This window comes from Nasonia vitripennis, assembly GCF_009193385.2.
Source record: "Nasonia vitripennis strain AsymCx chromosome 2 unlocalized genomic scaffold, Nvit_psr_1.1 chr2_random0010, whole genome shotgun sequence".
Classification (NCBI taxonomy): Eukaryota; Metazoa; Arthropoda; class Insecta; order Hymenoptera; family Pteromalidae; genus Nasonia; species Nasonia vitripennis.
Window position 1 is genome coordinate 2,922,713 of NW_022279617.1, and position 21,186 is coordinate 2,943,898.

The 21,186-nt window shown below is 40.5% G+C and overlaps 1 protein-coding gene across 6 annotated transcripts in view; it reads left to right on the forward strand.

Moving 5' to 3' along the window:
- LOC100121106 (chloride channel protein 2) overlaps window positions 1-21,186 on the forward strand; it is a 36,559-nt gene that overhangs the window by 13,222 nt on the left and 2,151 nt on the right. The window contains exons 1-14 of one of the 6 annotated variants that reach the window (XM_031925487.2): window positions 7,587-8,222; window positions 8,464-8,551; window positions 15,592-15,877; window positions 16,270-16,533; window positions 16,883-16,948; window positions 17,081-17,351; window positions 17,441-17,675; window positions 17,833-17,995; window positions 18,204-18,434; window positions 18,728-18,951; window positions 20,114-20,305; window positions 20,404-20,546; window positions 20,636-20,810; window positions 20,896-21,123. In XM_031925487.2, coding sequence (XP_031781347.1) covers window positions 8,026-8,222; window positions 8,464-8,551; window positions 15,592-15,877; window positions 16,270-16,533; window positions 16,883-16,948; window positions 17,081-17,351; window positions 17,441-17,675; window positions 17,833-17,995; window positions 18,204-18,434; window positions 18,728-18,951; window positions 20,114-20,305; window positions 20,404-20,546; window positions 20,636-20,810; window positions 20,896-21,123 — 2,763 coding nt within the window. In that variant the 5' untranslated portion in view covers window positions 7,587-8,025. The other 5 variants (XR_004345204.1, XM_001604642.6, XM_031925489.2 and 2 more) reach the window with 5 other exon arrangements.

The following is a 21,186-nucleotide window of genomic DNA, read 5'->3' on the forward strand; positions in this document are numbered from 1 at the left end:
CCCGAAGTACTTGAAAGTGAGAACGCACTTTAATGCGGACGTGTCTACAATTTATGGGCTATGAGATAACTACAAGTACCTTATAAATCTCAATAAGTATAAATTGATCATCGTAATTTTTCTAAGAGCATATTATTTACGAAATATTAGAAGACCTTATAGAATTAATGTTAATCCATAATAAATGATGTACACTTTTCTTCCAAGAACATAAGTATTTAATATTACTGGAGGTAAAATTACGGCAATTAAAAACAAAATTATCAATATATTTTTTAGATTTTTTTTCCACGCAGTTATATTTTCCATCAAAACAAATCCAAAAAGTAGCTCAAAGCAATTAGGGAAAATATATTTACGATGTAAATAACTACCTTAGGACGAGTGATACCAAGCTCGCCCTATCGCAAAATTAATCAGTAAATATAAATGAAGAGTATCTCCAGATAATCTCTCATGGACGGCGGTAGCTTTGAATTTGTCGTCGAGCAGCCTCTGCTGCTTTGATTTTGTTTGATCGGAAAACAATCGTGCTACGGCAATGTTAAGCAAATATAGCGGATAAGCTAATTTATTGGCTATCCCATAGTAGAGCCAACTATGCACCTTAATGCGCAGGTAAAAAGAGATTAACTCTTAGTGATTTGTCCCGATCGGTTGTGCGCACTCTGTTTTAGCTACGTGGCTTTTGGAGTAAGGTAAGAACATTACAATCATATTATAATATATTAAAATCAAAGCGACTCAAACATTTACATACAAAAAATTGAATAAAATAAAATCACGCGAACGTCAAAATCTGACGATGTTTGAGCATACACGTTTTAGAAATTTCTTGTGAGTTAGACTTAGATAGTACAGACGGAATTTCTGATGATCAAGCATGCGCATACGTAACAAATTTTATGATTATTTATAGAAGATACACATAAATGAAATATTCTTAGATATTAATTGCGAGAAGTCTGAATGCAATGATTTCACGTTACAAATTTAGCTTTACTAGAACTCATTTATATTGTACTAGTTTTCTGTGAGTGTACTGTTACGAGGGAGGAATTTAGCGTGCGTGACAGTGCTTTTAAAGTTATCTTCACGCGGAGATTAAAGGACCAAAAAGAAGTTTTCTAGAACTTATTTTATAAGCATATCTAGTGGATATTGATATTTTACGAATTCGTTTTTGAATACTTTTTCACTAAATAACTGAATATGCATATCTGCAAATCCAGAAAAAAACGGACACTTCAGGGGGTCTGAGTGAACAAATTTGAAATTTGGGAGAGCACACCTACCCGACCACTGTTTTTTCGTTCTTTAGGTCATATAGAACTCGAAAAACCTTGGGTTTCCAAGATTAAAAAATACCTATTTTTTGTCGGGCAGTTTAAATTCTCTTATGGGAATTTAACACGGGGAAAATAATCGAAAATCAGAAAATTGCTACTTTTTGTCTGGAGGCGCAATCCAAAAATGGGTTTTAAAAGAATCAAAGTATTAAAAAAACGTATTAATTTGAGGGCTGGTGGGTTAAAAATGGCTGCCTAGGTCTAGTCAAGTTGTCTAGGCTTGAAAATGGCAAAAAATCACCAAGTTTTCGATTTTTTACGAAAATCAGCGAGTTTTCTTATTTTTATAATCCTCATAACTTTTGATTCGAGCGGCCAATTTCAGCCACCAGGGGCTCAAATTGTAGTTCTTGTCTTCCGATTTCAGTTTGAAAATTTAGATTAACATTTTCATTTTACGATCAGCTATATATATATATATATATATGGCGATGAAAAGGGCCAAAAAATGGCCATAATTGATAGGCATATACATAGCTGATTTTTTTTTTACATGGTATTTGGAACTCGAAAGTTCATCGCCTCATCTACGCAAGCCTTCTACGCTGCCCTATCTTGTGTCAACCCCACCCAAGATGCACCTCTCCAATCGACACCCACCCGTCCTATTTATACTAGATCCGCTATTACGTTGTCCTCCCATCTACGTCTAGGTCTACCTAGAGGTCGCGTTACCATCGGCCTGCCCTTCATGACACGCGCTGCCGTACGGTCGTCTCCCATTCTCGCTACGTGCCCTGCCCATCCCAATCTGCGCGATTTTATTATTCTGTTAATATTTGGTGACGCGTACAGATTGTGTAACCCATCATTGTGTAGTCTCCTCCATTCCCCGGTTTCCTCATCCTTCTGCGGCCCGTATATTTTTCGCAAGACTTTATTTTCAAATACCCTAAAACGGTTGTCCGCCTGCTTAGTGAGAGCCCACGTTTCGCACCCGTACAGAACCACCGGCAGTATTATTGTCCTGTATATTCTTATTTTAACGTTTTTAGACAACAGCCTCGACTTAAGTAAATTACTCACGGCGTAGAAGCAAGCATTACCCGAATGGAGTCTCTTATTTATTTCGACATTAATCTCGTTTCTATCATTTATGGTCGTACCCAGATACCTGAATTCGCTAACCTTTTCAAAAGTAAAATTCCCAACTCTGAGATCTTCCTCCCCTCTGTAGATGCCTAGCTTATCCACAATCATGTACTTTGTTTCTGATTCACTCACTTCTAACCCTGTATACTCCACCGCTTTTATGAGGATTTCCGCGTTTCTTGCTACCGTTTCCCTACAATCCCCCAGTATATCCAAATCATCTGCGTAGCCTAGTATCTGCGTTGTTCCATTAAGCGTTGCGCCCAGCTGGCTAACCTGCATTTTTCTAACGGCATACTCTAACGTTAAGTTGAACAGCACCGTAGAGAGCCCATCCCCTTGTTTTAAACCATCGCATATCATGAAGGGTTCTGATACATTACCGCCTACTCGGACCTTTCCCGTGCTTCCGTTCAGACATATTTGAATTAATCTCACGAGTTTATTCGGTACACCGAGAAGTACTAGAATTTGATACATTTTGCTTCGCTTAATAGAGTCGTACGCTTTTTTAAAATCTATAAATAGTTGGTGTATGGTTTCGCAAAATTCCCACTTTTTCTCTAACAACTGTCTTATGGTAAACATTTGATCGCTCGTCGATCTGTTGCGCCGAAATCCGCACTGATAATCTTCTACTATATCTTCCGCGAATGGAGTGAGTATAGCTTGTATTACGTTTGACAGAACTTTGTAGCACGTTGCTAAAAGTGAAATACCCCTATAGTTATTGCAGTCTGTCTTATCCCCCTTTTTAAAAATCGGTATAATGATAGATTCCTTCCAATTTTCGGGTATTGTTTCATTTTTCCAGATGGCACATACTAGTTTATAGATTTTGAAAGTGAGCTCGACGCCCCCATATTTGAGTAACTCAGCTGGTATAGAGTCATTTCCCGCGGCTTTATTGTTTTTTAGTTTTTTAATCGCGGCCTCTACTTCTTGGTAGCTCGGTTCCTCCACGTGGGGTTCAGCAGTGTGAATTTCGTCCCCTAATTCTTCGCTATTTTCGTGCACGTTTAATAATTTATCGAAATAATTTTTCCACAGCGACAGTAATTCGTTGTCATTTGTTACGAGGTCCCCGTTTTCGTCCTTCATCAATTGCGCTCTACTCCTAAAACCCTTTCTGATGGCGTTAATCCCTCTGTACATTTCGCGGGGGTTATTTTCCTTACTGTTAGTTTCTATTCTCCTAATAAGATTCTTTTGATACTCCCGCTTCTTATTTCTGTAGATCGCGCTCGTCTGTTTCCTTACGTTAGAATACTCTTCTACGGTCCTATCGCTTCTATTTTGTAAGCTATCTAATTTAGCCTTTTTGCGCCTTTCAAACCAGAGTTCGCACTCTTCGTCAAACCATGGTTTGCTCTTTGGCTTTTTCTTTTTACCCAGTACTTTGTTCGCGTTCGCGTTTTTTCGATGTCCCCCCATAAGCTATTCGGTTCCTCATTCCCCTCCGGCGATGTGTTTGCTTCTTCAAGTGCCTGAAACCTGTTATTAATTTCTATCTGGTACCTAATTCGCTCTGTTCTATCTCGTAGTTTCTCAATATCGAAGCTTTCTACCTTGTTTGCTCGCTTACTATTTTGATTCGCTACTAGTCTAGCTCTTAATTTGGCTACTACTAGGAAGTTGTCCGAGTCGCTATCTGCCCCTCTGTAAGCCCTTACGTCAAGAACATTTGTATGACGCCTTTTTTCAATGAGGAAATGATCAATTTGTGTCAGATATGTGTCAATTCGTCGTCAGACACACTACGGTTTCATTCTCGCATCCTAACGCCCCCCTGCAAGGCAGCGCGCCTTCGCTGGCATCGTTACCGCGTAAGACCAGGTGTCGAATCATTCTACACATCCCCTTTCGGGGCAGTTGTCATCGCTCCCGCATCCTCCTCGGCAGCGGGATTTTTGCCCATTTTTGTAATGTGTGAGGAAAGAGATAGATTGAGAGATAAGAGATAATGTGAAGTGTTTTTGTTGTTGTGGTGCTTGCGTAGCGTTTCTAGATGAATGCGTTCGACAGTGTGGGCTCATCACACCCACGCCTGTTCCTATCGGCTGTCCGCGGCTGCTTATTCAATTTATTCGCAGCTAACCTCTTTCTCAGGGGCTGTTCCTCTATCCGTAACCTAAGGACGCGCTGTGTAGTGGTGATAGGCACCCACTCGTCCGATCTGGACGACAACGCCCAAGACCCGCTTAGGGTAGCGGCATTGTAACAGTATACATAGCTGATATAAAATTAAAATGTTAATCCAATTTTTTAAACGAAAATAGAAGAAAAGAGCTTTAATTTGAGCCTTGGATGATTAAAATTGGTTGCTCGGGTCAAAAGTTATAAGAATTTTAAGAATAAGAGAAAGATCGCTGATTTTCGTAAAACATCTTACTCTTCGTGACTATTTACTATTTTCAAGCCTAGACAACTTTTTGCCTATGCAACCATTTTTAACTCACCAGCCCTTGAATTGAAGCTCTCTTCTGATACTTCGATCCTTGCAATACACATTTTTGGATTGCACCTTCATACATTGAGTGGGTAAAGTTGAATCTTGGCTTGTTTTTGATAATTTTCCCCGTGTTAAATTCCCATAAGAGAATTTAAACTGCCCGGCAAAAAATAAGTATTTTGAAATCGCGGGAACCCAAGGTTTTTCGGGTTCTGTATGACCTAAAGGACGAAAAAAAGTGTTTGGGTAGGTGTGCTCCCAAATTTCCAATTTGTTCACTCAGAACCCCTGAAGTGTCTGGTTTTTCTGAATTTGCACATGTATGGGGAATTTTACGTGAAAAATGCCATTTCTGATTGGAGAAAGCGAAAAAAACAAATGTTGGGGCACACTCCCGCAACTTTTTTTCTCTTATTGTACATGTTTAGAACCATGGAAAACCACGTTCCAATATCCAAAAAGTGCTTTGTGACACTGTTTTCTAGGCCCTTCAAATTCGTCGAAAAATAGACATTGTTCAAGGGCATGTACCTAATGCATAAGAGCACTAACAGAAAATATATTACGGTAGAATCAAAGAACGAGGAAAGAGCTTCAATTTAAAAATAAAATGCGTTAAAAATGCTTGATTTGGTCAAAAGTTACGCACAATTAAAAATGCGGAAAAATCATGAAAAAAGATACAAATTTCTTGACTTTGAAAAATCCTGCAATTTTCATGATTTTTCCGCATTTTTAATTGTGCGTAACTTTTGACAAAATCAAGCATTTTTAACGCATTTTATTTTTAAATTGAAGCTCTTTCCTCGTTCTTTGATTCTACCGTAATATATTTTCTGTTAGTGCTCTTATGCATTAGGTACATGCCCTTGAACAATGTCTATTTTTCGACGAATTTGAAAGGCCTATAAAATAGTGTCACAAGGCACTTTTTTGATGTTAGAACGTGGTTTTGCATGGTTCTAAACATGCACAATAAGAACAAAAAAGTTGCGGGAGTGTGCCCCAACATTTGTTTTTTTCGGTTTCTCCAACCAGAAAATGGCATTTTCCCCGTAGTTTATTAATTACTCATATGCAGCGTAATCGCAAGCTATAGTTAAGCAAAATGCTAAGAACCACAATATGTGGCGCTAACGACATCCACCCCACTTATTTTCACAATTACAAATGAGAAAACACTAGTCTTCGAGGCAAAAATTGCATCGAATACTATAAGTTCGAAATTTTCAAGCCGTTATATAATTATCTATTTTTAAGATCTAGATTTGCAAGTATAGAGTTTTCTACCATATCTATCTTTTGTATAATCTGCACTCAATAAAATCTCTGCTTTTTTTACTTAAAATAACTACAGATATTTTCAACTGTATAAATTAGTTATTATGCACTCCATATAAATATGTGCATAAATTAGCATAACATAAAGTGCCGATTTTTGGTCTCGTGATCTCGCCTTGCCCTCTCACACTTGACCTCAGAGCTGACTCGCGAGGAAGAAGAGTGGGCGCAAGATCGATCACAACAAGTGAAATTCAAGCTGCGGTCCCACTCGCTCTCGCTGCTGTACTGCTGCTGCTGCAGCAAGCGCGAACGACGAGTACCAGCCACAGCAGCTCAGTAAGACGAGCTAAATTACAAGGTAATTTTGGCCAATGATAACTCGTGACTTTGAAGTTAGCTTCCTACGAGCCCTCGACGAGGGAAGTGGCCCATTACCCAACGGCTTTTGTACAGTCGCTACTACAAATCCTGCTGGGGAATGAGACTTGGGATGGGTTACCGCAACTGTTTGCTAATTTATTATTTTTTTACGTAAATAAATATTGCTTTTTTGTAATGAATGAAGTAATCTATACTTTGTAAAGAAATTTTTTTCATGATAATACTGCAGCATTTATTTACGTGAAAAGTATTATCAGATTCAAGTAGAACAGCCTGCATGTGAGAGGTTGGACACCTAGGACTTGAAATTTCTAACTGATTTATTCAACATCGAGTTAAAAATATATAAATACAATATACGCATTGATGCATACACCACATCGCTCTTCAGTAAAAGCAACCATTTGCTTTCAGCACGAAAGCACACGACAGTGAGAAGTATACAGTAATTATAACAATCTTGACATCCTCAGCCAGCAAGATAATGGGATAATAGCCTTCTAACACGGCATTGCCTTAATCCAACGAAAGTTAAACGTCGCGACACTGAAAGCTGTCGAACGTCAGGCGAAATCGTGGGAGTCATATAAAAAGGCGGTAGTGGAGTAGTGAGTACAGTATTAGATCGTGACAACGAGGCAGTGGCATATCTCATTGTCGCAGCCAGGAAGAGTCTGCGTCGTCGTTTCCTGAATCATCACATACACGACGGCCATCAGCAGTAGCAGCAGCGGCCGGTGGTTATGCTATACACTCCAATCCCGCAAAGTCAGACACACACGCGCGCGTCGGAGGCACACACATCGGAAAAGAGATGCGTGTCGAGGTGTTCGTCGCCCGTGTACATAGTTCTCTCTCTCTCTCTCTCACTCTCTCTCTCTCTCTCTCTCTCTCTCTCTTTCTCTCTCTCTCTCTCTCTCTTTATCCCGGGGGGGGGGGGGCAATTTGTGTCGTAGGGGAAAATTGGCCGTGTGCGTGTGTCCACAACGACTACGTGTGTATGTACGATGGCGAGAGACTAATGAGTTTATAAATTGAGCCGTGTGCGGAGCGGACGCTCTACGAGCTCCGCTGGGTAGCTCTTCGTTCAGTCTGTGACTCACGACGCCAATGGCGTGCAGTTAATTTTTCGAGCGCTTCTCTCGTGACGTTAAGTTTTTTCCTCTGAAAATCGCCGCCTCGAGGAAACAACTGCGCCGGTATAGATGTCTGCGCGACAACAGCTGCGAGATGTCACCTTTCAAGCGAGGCTTCACCAGCCGAGAAATCGAACGCCACTGAGTCTCGGCCTATCGCAGCTTACCCGGGCGCCTCGTTCTTGTTCAACCAAGTGTCAGATAAAATTATGTCGCGCATACTGGGGTGAAGATGTTTCTGGGGATGGTCGTTCTCTGCGTCGACAAATGCAGTTGCAGCGCTACTAGTTGATTTGTGCTGACCGAGTTGTCGCGGAAAGAGCGTTGCACGATGGCGAGAAACCACGAGAAGATCGACATGAAGAGGATGGCCCACCACCACCACGCGTCGAACAAGAAGGATCCTCCGAAGGAAAGTCTCCTTCATTTACATCCAGATGGTACCGAGGAAGAGATCGACAAGGAATGGGAGGAGTTCTCGAAGCTCATGGAGAAGTTCAAGGAGAACCGTAAACATCAATCGCACAGGTACTTTGTGATGAAGCTTGGCTGACGGCGGTTCTTTTGCAATTTCTTTTACAACAATGCGTCCTTTTTTGTAAAATAATTACTGACGATCTCATGAATTAACGAAAGCAACGTTGTGTGGAAATTATCAATCTCAAGTTTCGAAACATTTTGTCGAAATACATAACATTCTTCGATTCTTCATTAAATTGTTAGATTAGTTTATAAAGAAGAAACTAAAATGTATGTATAAATTTGCTAGACCGTCGCAAGCCTTCTACCCTTGCCCTCCGTCCGTCATCGACGATGAACAACAGGAATTTGATCCTTTCGACTATCTCAACACTTACGTAAGGGCCAACAAACCTTTAAAAAGAAGAATATTCCACAGATCTCATTTAAACTTTGTACTTTGCGATTTCTCATATAAATTTCCGAAAAAAATCAATTTGTATTATCTAAATAAAAAAAGTGTCATTGACATTGTGCAAAGTACGAATTTGAATGTAGATCCCAGCATGAAAGAACACATAACGCAAAACACAATTAGCCGCATTATTATAGGCTCAAGTATGTTAATTTTTCTATGCGCTATATAATATATCGCTGTTATAGCCTATTTCTATATTTCTTATTTCCAAGCCATTGTGAAATGCTCTTTCAGACTCTATATAAGTGTTTTAAAGCGAAAGCCAAATCCAAAGTGTTTATATCGATGCTATTGGTAAACCAGCAGACGCTTGCCAGACTAAAGACCAATCTACATTGCCAATTAGCGATGCTTCTTTTCTCCCCGCTCATTGTTCCGTTAAATGCCCACGTGTTGCCGGTCTTATTCTGAAAGAAAGAGACTATTACGTACTATCTTGTTGTGACTGCATCGATATACTGTATAACGAGACAATTTTCATTCTTCAATGATACAAAAGTTTATTTTTATCACAATAACCGTTATATCGCCGGTTTTATAGAGCAATAATCTACAAATTTCCAATGAATCACTATTTAAAATCTAACGTGTTGACGTATATCTAACGACGAGCAAGGCTGATGAACTGCAATTAACATTGTTTATAGTCGAATTTGTCTATTTAAAGTGATCAAGGTCTAATTTTTCATTACGATAATGACTGTTTCCAATACAACCCAATACAGCTTGAGGATAATGCATATAGATTATTTATTGCACTCGGTGATGTTTATCACTTAGTATAATGGCAAAAACCTTCTAACTTAAGAGAGGCTGTATTTTTCTTTCGAATCATTTAAGCGCTCATAATAAAAATCGCATTGCAACCTCATTTTCATTCAAAATAGTAATAGCGAGTGTGATCTTTTATGACCACTACATTTCCCGTGTTTACTTACCGACAGCAAGACGCAAACGCTTTCAAACATTTAATAAAGTTTTGTGAATTGAAAATTTTTTGAAATTGACCATTTATTAAATGCCGAAAATTGAATTATCGTTATTGACCTCGATATCAAGAAAAAATTCTAGCTCGAGGATCGAATAGCCAACTCCGTCATCAAAATAATTTTGTTTAAACTCCCAATGACCGACTAAGCTCATACAAGCTAGAAATTCAATTTGGATGCTCGTACACGGGAAAATACGATCCGCACCTAGTTGGTTCTGGCGCAGCGCGATAAACCGGAAGTGCGACGCCGTGGTTTTTCGAAACTGCAGCGGCTAAATTCGAAGCTGGAAAATGAGAGATTCGAGCTGGCATCGAGCGCGGGCCGGGTGTATCAAAAAGCGATTTAGGTAAGAGAGATTTTTCGCAGGTCATAAACTGCAACAGACCAGCCGGTGCTATATGCTGACCTTTGGTAAGCCGCCAGACCTGTTCGAGGAAACATCACGTGCTTTCCCATCGTCTCTTCCTCTTTCTCTCTCTTTAGCCGCGCGCGACATGGTCATTCGGATTCGAGCGGTAAGCACGCGTGTCACGTGCTCTACGGGAAATAGGTTGCCTTTTATACTGATGACTCTTTTCGATGCCTAAGGTCGGCTCTTGTGTGACGTTTTTTCGGCGATTGAGATCGCAGGACCGCTTATCATAGGTATCTGTAATTCACAACTTTTAATCATAGCTTTTTATTGCGAGTTTTGCGAGAATCAGCTGCAAATCGTTTGGTCGATACGAACGATCAAAAGCAATAAAGCTAAACGAGTGATAGCGATCTGATAGAAGTACATAATGTTAACCTTAGTAATTAAGCGCATCAAGTCACTCACTGCAGTAACGCTTAGAACGCGAGAAAAATTAATAGCCAAAGCCTTTATTCTTAGCCGAGGACGTGAAATACGCTCGTCTGCGAAGATAAAAGTATGAAAAATCTATTTAAAAGAACTGCAATTCGCGTGTGCGCGTTCAGCAATCGTTAGAGTTTGCACGCATGTAACTCAGCCTTGAGGTGTTGCACCGGTAATCGACCTTGTCTACGAATTACGATTCTCGCACCCAATATTCTCTGTGCGGACCCGCACCTATTAGCTACATAATGATACGAAAATACACATAATAGTTTCAGAAGCCGCGATAACGACTAGTATGGCTTTGATATTTAACTATTCGGACAGCAAACAAGCTAATGAAGCGTTATGTAATTCAAATAGAATTTGCATACCGTTTGAACTACTGCGACACTCATCAATAGGTCAATCAACGAGGCAGAAAATCTTTTGTGATTTATTAGCCGATGATGATTATCGAACTACTCAAATTTCGTGAAGTCATCATTATGGTTAACTATAAACTCGTTCTCGCGCAGTTTATAGAGGAATGTAAAATAAAACGACAGCTCTAATAACACGAATACGCAAACGATAAAGAATACGTGCAGGCTAGTCAGGTGACCGGCGACGAAGTTATTCAAAGAGAGAAAGAGCATATGACTACCGAAGTCACAAGACTCAGCTTTTGCAAATCATTAGCATTGCAAATACACTGTCGAGCGCGGTTTTATGCTTGAAAAGATGCAAAAATGCAGCCACTGGATGTAACTGCTTTAATAATATAAGCTCCTCGATATTCAGCGAAAAATCGGTAGCGATTACGTTAATCGTATGCCCCTATAACTGACAATAAACCCCCCTATAAACCTATAACCCCTATAAACACAAATTTAAAGTAAAATTCTCGTTACCAGTCAATCGACTTCAATTTACTCTAGATAATCGATCTATATGGTCCTCGCAAACCAATTTGAACGAGGGGCTTCGCGACGGCGACTGCATTCATCCACCTATCCGTACAATGCCTTTGCTGGCTTAGCTTTCATATGGGTCTGAATGGGAGCTTTTGAGGACTCGTTAGACGTGCGTGACCTGCATGGGAATCGACTCTCGGCGCTCTCGTGTGTCGGTCGTCGGGCCACTCGTCTACACTTTGCTCCGATTACGCTTTCTACGCGTGCAGACATAACAGGCGCATTTATGAACAGCGCCGATTACTGCTGACAACTTCGCGCTGGCCGCGTGTAATTAGACGTCTGTCGCACCCTTGAAATAGCGAGTGAACAAGTAAAATTTTATGCTCGTTGCTTAGGTGCGGTGTTGAGCGAAAAATCACTTGCCGGTTTTTTATTTAAAAAGTTGGTTTGAGACCAAAAAGGAAAGAACCAAAGCAGAACTAAATTTGAAAGAAAAGTTACGACTTTACTGCATCGGCACAAGAAATAATACGGCGGTAAAAAATTAAGCACATACTGATCGTCTGCAAAAATGACTGTTGCGAGAGAAATCGCGTATGGATAACGAGGGAAACAATAAAATCGGTCTGATTGCCTTGAGAAACTTCGCACGTAGAGTCTCTGTAAGGGGAAGCGATAAGATGAGTGTCATCAGTCATTCAAGAGTTCGAGGAGAGTGATTAGGCCTTCCGTCAATATGTGATGTGTACAGAATTTTCTCCAAAAAGTTTATCACGAATTTCAGATCTCGAACAGTTTGCAAAGATTTTCGTTTAAATAACCATGTTCACCGCGGTCTGTCTACTGTTCTTATGCATTTTTGTACTTGTTCTGGTGCATTTATTATCCTTTCCGAATATCAGAAAATCCAAGTGTAGATTATTTCTAGTAGACTAAAAAGCAAGATATAAGTAGTACTGCCACTTTCATCTACGAACCACGACTCAAACTGAAAATGACGCGCCGACTACTAGCGATAATTCGGTTCGGGTCGACCCGTTTGAAGAGACGCTGAGGTTGTACCATCAGGTAGGATATACTGTGAGATCAAACATCGTCTTTCTCTCTCTGTTTTTGTTGTGATAGGTTCGGCCATTATTCGCTTCTGTCTTGTATCTCTATATCTACGTTGTCTGTCCCCTTCTGTCGTTATCTTCGTATTTCGTAAGCATTTTAAAATATCGAAATGCTTTCTTTAAGGCAGATAAGACATAATTACGAAGATACATTTACAATGTAATAGAATCCCTGGAATCGCATCAAAATTGCTATTATCGCCAGTAAACCAGTTATAACCGAAAAATGACCGAGCAAACCAGTTCTCCGCGAACTATCGCTTATCTGTCATATTTTTTCCGTACTTGATCACATTCACTTATAATATTCAGTTGGCTAGAAATGTTTAAAATTACCTTAATTATACCACGAAAAACAATACGTTATAACTTTAAAAACATTAGTAGCAGACGATTCATCAAACTTATGTAACTCGCAAACAAAATAATCCTTATGAATCATGAATTACCTAACGCAGAAGTAGAAGTTCACATTCTCCGTTTCATATTGTGAATAATAACACTTAATATTCAAACAATATTTCGAAATCCATTATTCAAAAACACTGCGCCGCATCAAATTGACAAGCCCTCGAATTAAATCAATCGTTTCGATGCACAAATTAACTAAAAATTAACGTCCATACCGATCTTTCAATCGACATTGAAGACTCACACCGTCCATTTCACACAAGTCTTGACAATACTCTGCAAAAGCTCATCTTCTCGCGTATCAAACTCCGTTCCGTCAATCAGCCGTCGTCTCGGCCTAATTAGATCCCGAGGAACAATGAGATAAATAGCGTGAACACGCGCGAGTGCGCTATCGTACATACATACACACCCATACACACACACACAGAGGCACAGACACACAAATATATACAGCGAGCGACAGAAAGAGTGCTAGACAGAGCGCGCGAGTGGGTCTAAAAATAGTCGTTTTGAGTCTTGCCAAATTCGACAAATTCAAGCCAACCCGGAGAGCGTCGCCGAGATGACAGTGCGTTCGGTCAGTCAGATTTGCGATTTCGCGGCTGCAGCCACCCCGCGAATCGCGTCTACTGTTATCGGTAAAGCTTACGAGTGCTGTATTACGTTATATTCGCGTACCGTTATTACGCCAAGTGTCCTTGTGCGCGCTCTGATCGGTACACATCGATCTCTCCGTGACGACGATCGCCGATAGTCGCACGAGAAAATCGGCAGTTAGACGGACGAGTGAGAGAGGCGGCTGGTCGCGGGAAGATGCAAACGCGTTATGTGCTGCTCGGGCCGGACGAGGATGCCGACTTCGTCAGGTCATCCGTGACCTAAGAGAGACTTCTGCGAGATTGTGCATCAGCTGCTTATTCTGAAAGGGGCATATATCGCCTTGCCGTGTGTGTGTATGTGCTACGATACGAGCTCGCATATATGCAGTCTGCTGATTTGCCGAGCAGGTCTTATTTCGTCTGCAACGATGACTACGTTGTAAGTGTAAGCCACCTGAGTCGAAATTCAGCCTTGACTAGTGTGGCGTGTGTTGTGTCGCATCTGTATAAGAGAGACGCAGCGATGTATAAGACACACGCGGGTTATATTAGTATGTATTTGGATGAAGTGCGCTTCTAGACTCTCAAGTGTGACGCTTTCAATGAGTGTATTGACTAGAAATCAAGGCCGGATTTTTCGTAGGATCTTAATAGGGATATTATAATATCTGATAGGTGTCACAGACGCACACGTGACATAGGAATCCTCAGTTTGGTTGAATTTTATCACATACCAAAGAAGTAGGCGCTTATAGATGATACGAATTTTCGATTGATTATCTCAAACTAAAAATTTTTTATCATCAGAGCGATCATGTTTTTAGTAGAAATTTGTGTAGACGCATATTAGCGAGTACGTTTTCGGAAGTGATAAAGTTATAAAGTAGAATTATAATAATGCTTTTAATACACTCTTTACGGACATTGGCTATTAACTATTCCATGATGAATAGCCTTTGTGTCATTTTACTGTTATTTGAAAATCTAGATCAAGTTGCAGCTTGAAAAGCGAGACGCATTTACTAGAAAGTAAACACGTATGCACACCTTTATAATAATGCACATAAATAATCACCGAAATCCCGACGTATTTTCTGAGTGCACGTCCAAAACGAAAATGCAAATAATTCATTATCAAGACAAAGTTTCACAACATCATAACACCCTATTCTATTAAACCACCACAAATGACGCGTCGGATCTAAAAACACACTGCACGCGCCGTCTACCTCATATCAGTTAGTAAAAAGAAAATACATCATCCAGCGCGCGTACGTCAGAAGCAAAACTGCTCTACCCTTACGACTGCTCATAAATCCACGCGCGCAGAGTTGTTTTTTTTTTCGCGCGATATTTACTATGCGTCTCCGAGTACAATCGATCGTTATTTGTAACTGCCAATATAACTGCCAAACACGCAGACTCTCTCCGTTATCGAAACTCATCGGGAAAGTATTTGGAAATTCCGCAACTGTACACCGTAGCGAAACTCCTCCCGCTGCGCTCACATAAAAGCACTCTAATCTCGAGCAAACACGAGTCGACGTGAATCCTCGAATCACCGATGGCGAACTGATCTGCCGATATTTCGAGAGACACACTGCAGTTCATCGCTTGCGAAGCTTCCACGCGGGCAACATGAAATTCGGACAGTTCGGAGCGATCCAGGATGCCGATTTGGTAATTAAGCGAAGAGAACGCACAGAGCTATAGTCTGGCGCATTTACGTAACTCAGTATTTATTCTCGTTACTTTGACTCGTTGTTTGTAGCATCTTCCAATACACTTTGATTGGATTATCTGTGGCATGACTATACACCGCGTCAGTCGGCGCGATTGTTCGCGAGACTCATGATTTCCGAAAGAAACGCGCGCTATCACCACCCTTTGCTCTAACGTTCGCAACTGCCTACAGTAAATTATTTCAAAGTAAAGGAACGTGCATCCGTTATGTCTATTGTATACACGCACACAGTATCGGTAGAATATCCAACACAACACTCGCATGTAAACACACTGCGCTCAGCATGCATCATAGCTCGTAAATATGCCTATGTTATAATTACTTTCGTACTAACGATATCGCATTGCTCGACGACGCAGATGTATGGCCGCTACACGAAGGACCTGGGCGAATATGCGAAGGAAGAGGCGAGGCGACTCCGACACGACAAATCGTCGCGCAAGAAGTTCGACAAAGTGCGAGCCGAGGAGTTCAGCAAGTCGAGACGCGGCCCTGTCTGTCGTAAGCTCCTGGCGCTGCTGGCATTCGCCTGGAAGCACACTGGCGCGAGACTCGGCGAGGACTGGGTCTTCCTTGCCCTGCTCGGCATCATAATGGCTCTCATCAGCTACGCCATGGACCGCGGCATTTCCATGTGCAACAACGGTCAGTTCTCGTTTCTGAGTATAAATTGTTAGCGACCAGTCCGACTATTGAGTAATGTGTACTACTTGTGCAGTCGACGAGCGAGATCCAGTCTATGAAATGTAAAATGAAACGCGTTTTTGCGGAAAACACGTAGAACACAAGTAAAACTGTGGCAGCATCTCGAAATTACCGACGAAAATTAACGATACAATCTTATTAATCGAAATTTTTAGATGCCTACTTCGCCATTCGAGAATGTCACACACGCTTCACTCCCCATCCCGTCATCTCATCAAAAGGTCATAAAGTCTACTCTCATATATCATCTTCCGCGTACATCGGGCTGAATAAATCGATGCTCGTATAGAGCTGACAAGCGATTACCTTTAATAATCGTGCTCTTTCCCCAGCCAGGATATGGCTGTATGAGGACCTCACGTCTCACCCGGCTCTGCAGTACCTGGCGTGGGTGTCGCTACCGGTTTGCCTGATACTCTTCAGTGCTGGCTTCGTCCACATTGTCGCACCGCAAAGCATCGGTTCCGGAATACCGGAGATGAAGACGATTCTCAGAGGCGTTGCGCTGAAGGAGTACTTGACCTTCCGCACTTTAGTTGCCAAGATCGTCGGGCTGACGGCAACGCTTGGCTCGGGCTTGCCGCTTGGAAAGGAAGGTATACAATTTCAGAAAAAGTTACTAAATGGTGATTGAAGTCAAACGATACATTTTCATTATTTTTTTAAGTTTTCCTATCGCATACATTTTGTCAAATAAAAGTTTTATTAAAGCTAGCTTGCAAAGAAATCAATTAACGATTCCGTAAAGTTTAGCACTCCGAACTAGATTAATCAATTTTACAGGATCTCTTGGTGACATTCGCGTGTACGGTACATTTTCTGTACCATTGCCAAATTTGAGAAGAAGCTCAGCAAATAGCGACAAAAACTATATGCTTGAGATTTAAGAGATCTGTATCGAAAGTAAAATACTTTAAATTTAATCGATCTTTTACGCGTTTACAGGTCCCTTTGTGCACATCGCTAGTATCGTAGCAACACTGCTGTCGAAGCTGGTGACGAGCTTTCAGGGTATTTACGAGAACGAGAGTCGTAACTGCGAGATGCTGGCCGCTGCTTGCGCGGTTGGAGTGGCCTCGTGTTTCGCGGCGCCGATCGGTGGTGTTCTTTTCAGCATTGAAGTAACGACGGTGTACTTCGCAGTGCGCAACTACTGGCGCGGCTTCTTCACCGCTGTCTGCGGCGCTACAATGTTCCGACTACTCGCCATCTGGTTCCAGCGCGAGGAGACCATCACCGCTATGTTCATTACGAACTTCACCATGGAATTTCCCTTCGACCCTCAGGAGCTCTTCATCTTCGCCCTAATCGGAGTCGGCAGTGGGCTCTGCGGCTCGTTCTACGTGTGGTTGCATCGGCAGTACGTCATATTCATGCGCAAGAACAAGAGCATGAACAGTTTTCTGCAGAAAAAGTGAGCAGGATTTGGTTTCGCTTTCTATTGATGACGCGATGTTCAATGCGATGCAAACAATGAATCTTGATAATGAATTTCTCTTTTAGCCGCTTTTTGTACCCTGGCATTGTTTCGCTACTGGTGTCATCTGTTGCGTTTCCTCTGGGTCTCGGCCAATTCATGGCCGGCGATTTGAATACTCACGATCAAGTGCACGGGCTTTTCACCAACTTTACGTGGACCAAAGCGGACTTGAACGTGGAAGAGCAGAACGTTGTCAAGCACTGGTCTACCGAGCATTCCGATGTTTTTGTTGGTCTCTTGAGCTTCACAGCTTTCACGGTAAGACGACTATGCATTCGAGTTTTATTTGGCAAACGCAACACATGATTCATTAGTACAAATAAAACGGGCCTCGAGTTTTTCGAAATCTGATGCCAACTACGTTTTCCTTTAATTTTCTTGGATTAGTGATGTAAATCCACTCAATCTTTTTCAGTTTATATTCTCAATAATTAGTTCGACGGTGCCGGTACCATCGGGAATATTCATTCCAGTTTTTAAAATCGGAGCTGCTCTTGGCAGAGCAGTTGGAGAAGCGATGGCCTTACAATTTCCAGCTGGCGTTCGATACGGGGGCGTCGTTACGCCGATCGTTCCAGGTATTTTTAACAGGGCAAGACCTATTATATTCCATTATATTCATTAAATAATAACTTTATTCGCAATGAGCTTGAAAATTAACTATACCGCTTGGACTTAAAATACGCTACTTGATCTGCGAGAGCAATCTAAATTACAACGCTAAGTATCTGTACCTCGCTGAAACGACATTTCACAACGATCGCGTGTATGATTCTGGATTTACAGGTGGGTACGCGACGGTCGGTGCTGCGGCTTTTTCCGGCGCGGTGACCCACACAATATCCGTGAGCGTCATAATATTCGAGATGACGGGTCAGATCACGCACATCGTGCCGATGATGATAGCCGTGCTGATTAGCAACGCCATTGCCGCTCTGCTTCAGCCAAGCATCTACGACAGCATTATACTGATCAAGAAGCTGCCCTATTTGCCAGACCTACTCCCGTCGGGTTCAGGTTCGTGTATTTATTTGGATATTGTTATATAAGTGAACTACTCTTCTTTTATTGCCATAGATTTTTAAAATAAGAATTTCTACATTGAATTTTGTTATTAAGAAGATAAAATCTGTGTCAAACGCGAGTAATTATTACCGACTAAAAGTTAATGCAATAAACTCAAAATATTTTACTTTTTTTGCAATGCTTACCACTAGGATTGAGTATGGTAAGACGCTGTACAAAAGGCAAATATGCAAAATGGTTTATCTGTATTTTTATTACTTATAAATATCATATGCTTGTTGCAGGAATGTACAACATTTATGTAGAAGACTTTATGGTACGAGATGTAAAATATATTTGGCACGGAATAACGTATCAAAGGCTAAAGGAAACTTTAAAGGAGAACAGAAAACTTCGCAGTTTCCCGTTAGTGGATAATCCCGATAACATGATTTTATTAGGTTCAATCCAGAGGCTAGAGTTAATTAAACTAATTGAAAAACACATCGGTAGAGAAAGGAGACTGCAGGTAAACAATTTATAATTTTGCCTCTTCCTAGAGAAAGCTTTGCAACAGTAAAATTTTCTGTTTCGCTAAAACTTCGTAGAAACGCATTAGGAGGTGTTTAGAGTTCGAATCATGCGTTTTTAGAAAACTAGTGTTTGATTAGGCGCGCAAGCGCGCCAATGTCTTGAATTAGGGAATCATTGTTTTCGTTTTCCTGTATAGTTTTTGGAAATGATTCTGAATTCGGGAAAAATTTTTTTTTATAACTGACCATTTTATGGCCATATTTTAGCCATTTTTTGATTTTTGGAAAGGTATTTTTGCTTTTTTTTGATGATATTATTCATACAATATATTCAAAAATAGTGTATTAAAAGAGCATAAAATTGCCTATCGTTTTGTACAAGATTTTCCAGATTGACCGTTCCTTTCAATTTTAATGATAAAAAAGGTGATTTAGAAAAAAATTCAATATCTCCAAAACTAAACTGTCAAACGTTTTGAAAAAATTTATGGTGATGAAAAACGATATCATCTATTTGCTGTGAATATATAACTAGTTTTCGAGCTAAAAATCGAAAACTAAGAAAAATGGATTTTCTATGTCGTACGATTACGGGAGCAAAAAGGTTTTAATTAAGTTAAAATTTTAGAAAAAATATCGATCTTTTGATCACCTTGGCTAGATTCTTTTTGCAGCTTATAAAACCGTTTAGCTTAAAAGATATTATGATTTAAATTCTTTGTCTCTCACCCTGTCTACCCTGTATAACTGAAAATTACTATTTTTGTTAAACCTTATAATTCGTTAACTAAAGTTTAGAATGTTTTGAGACAATTCATGATTTTATGAGGTTATGAGAACCCTAGTATTTAAAATATTAAAGTTTAAATTTTTTCGTGAAAATTATATGATTTGATATTGTAATGGGTGTTCCTTCAGTAAAATAATTAAGATTTTAAAGTATTTGAAAGTATTTTAAAAATCATTAATATACTGGATATTTGAGCAATATTTTAGTTATTGAAACTATAAATTTTGTTGGAGGAAGCTGCGTGTCAAAGAATTAGCAGCAGTTTTTTTTAATGATTAAAATTAAGACATCGGATTTACACGTTGGTGCTCTTTTTGCGTAACAATATTAACATGAATGAGGTATTGAAAATCATTCCCTTTGCCTAGGTCGCTCAAAGATGGCATAAAGAAGCTGAAGAACGAGCAAAAGAAGAGATGGAAAGGCAACTGAGAGAGCAAGAGAGATCGAGAAGACCATCAAGATTTGAAGTTATTCCAGCCCCTGACATTTTGAAAATGCAGCGGCAGAGTGTAAACGATCTGACTATGTCAGGTGGCAATGGAGTAAACTCCGATCACGTAAGTACAAGTATTTTTCAATCGTCATTCTACCACAATTACTAGTAAGCCTCGTAAAATATTAAACTATTGTAACTAATTGAAATGTACTGTTTCAGCACACCTTCCACACACCGGTTTTCGGATCGCAACCGAAGAAATCAATCCTCAAAAAGACTAATTCGTTTACTCTCAAAGGCTTCAGTCCACTTGTCAGTCCTGCCGTAACACCTTACACTACGGTTACGGGAGCTGAAAGCAGGTAATAATATATTGCATATTATTACTACCATACAGTTGTATTATTATTTAACTATTAAAATTCAATTAGCTTTTAATTTAATTTTCCAGGATAAGGTTAGCATTTGAAGCGATTTTCCGCAAATCTGCAACCTTACAGGACGTCGATCCTGATCCTGAACTAGGCTCTGGTACGATACCAAATGGACGTCGCGACAGCGTCGATGGTGGTGCGCATCAGCCAATGCTCACACCTAGTCCAGCGACATCCAAAAAAGTCCAGTTGGTACGTTAATGATGCACTTAGATAAATCGACTTACACACATTTTATTTGACAACAAAAAATAAGCACTTAATCATCTGTTAACAGCCCCGTGAACGAGTGATAGATATGTCCGCGGAAGATCAGAAGCAATGGGAGGAAAGTGAGATGGCGCTGGAAGTGGACTTTTCTCGATGTCACATCGATCCGGCACCGTTCCAGCTCGTTGAAAGAACGTCTCTCCTGAAGGTCCACAGTCTGTTTAGCATGGTGGGCGTTAATCACGCTTATGTCACGGCCATCGGTAGGCTAGTCGGGGTGGTTGGTTTGAAAGAGGTAAGCTCGTCCACAATTTATTGCGCTTCCTGTCCAAATTTGAAACTTATTCTGATTTCGTTC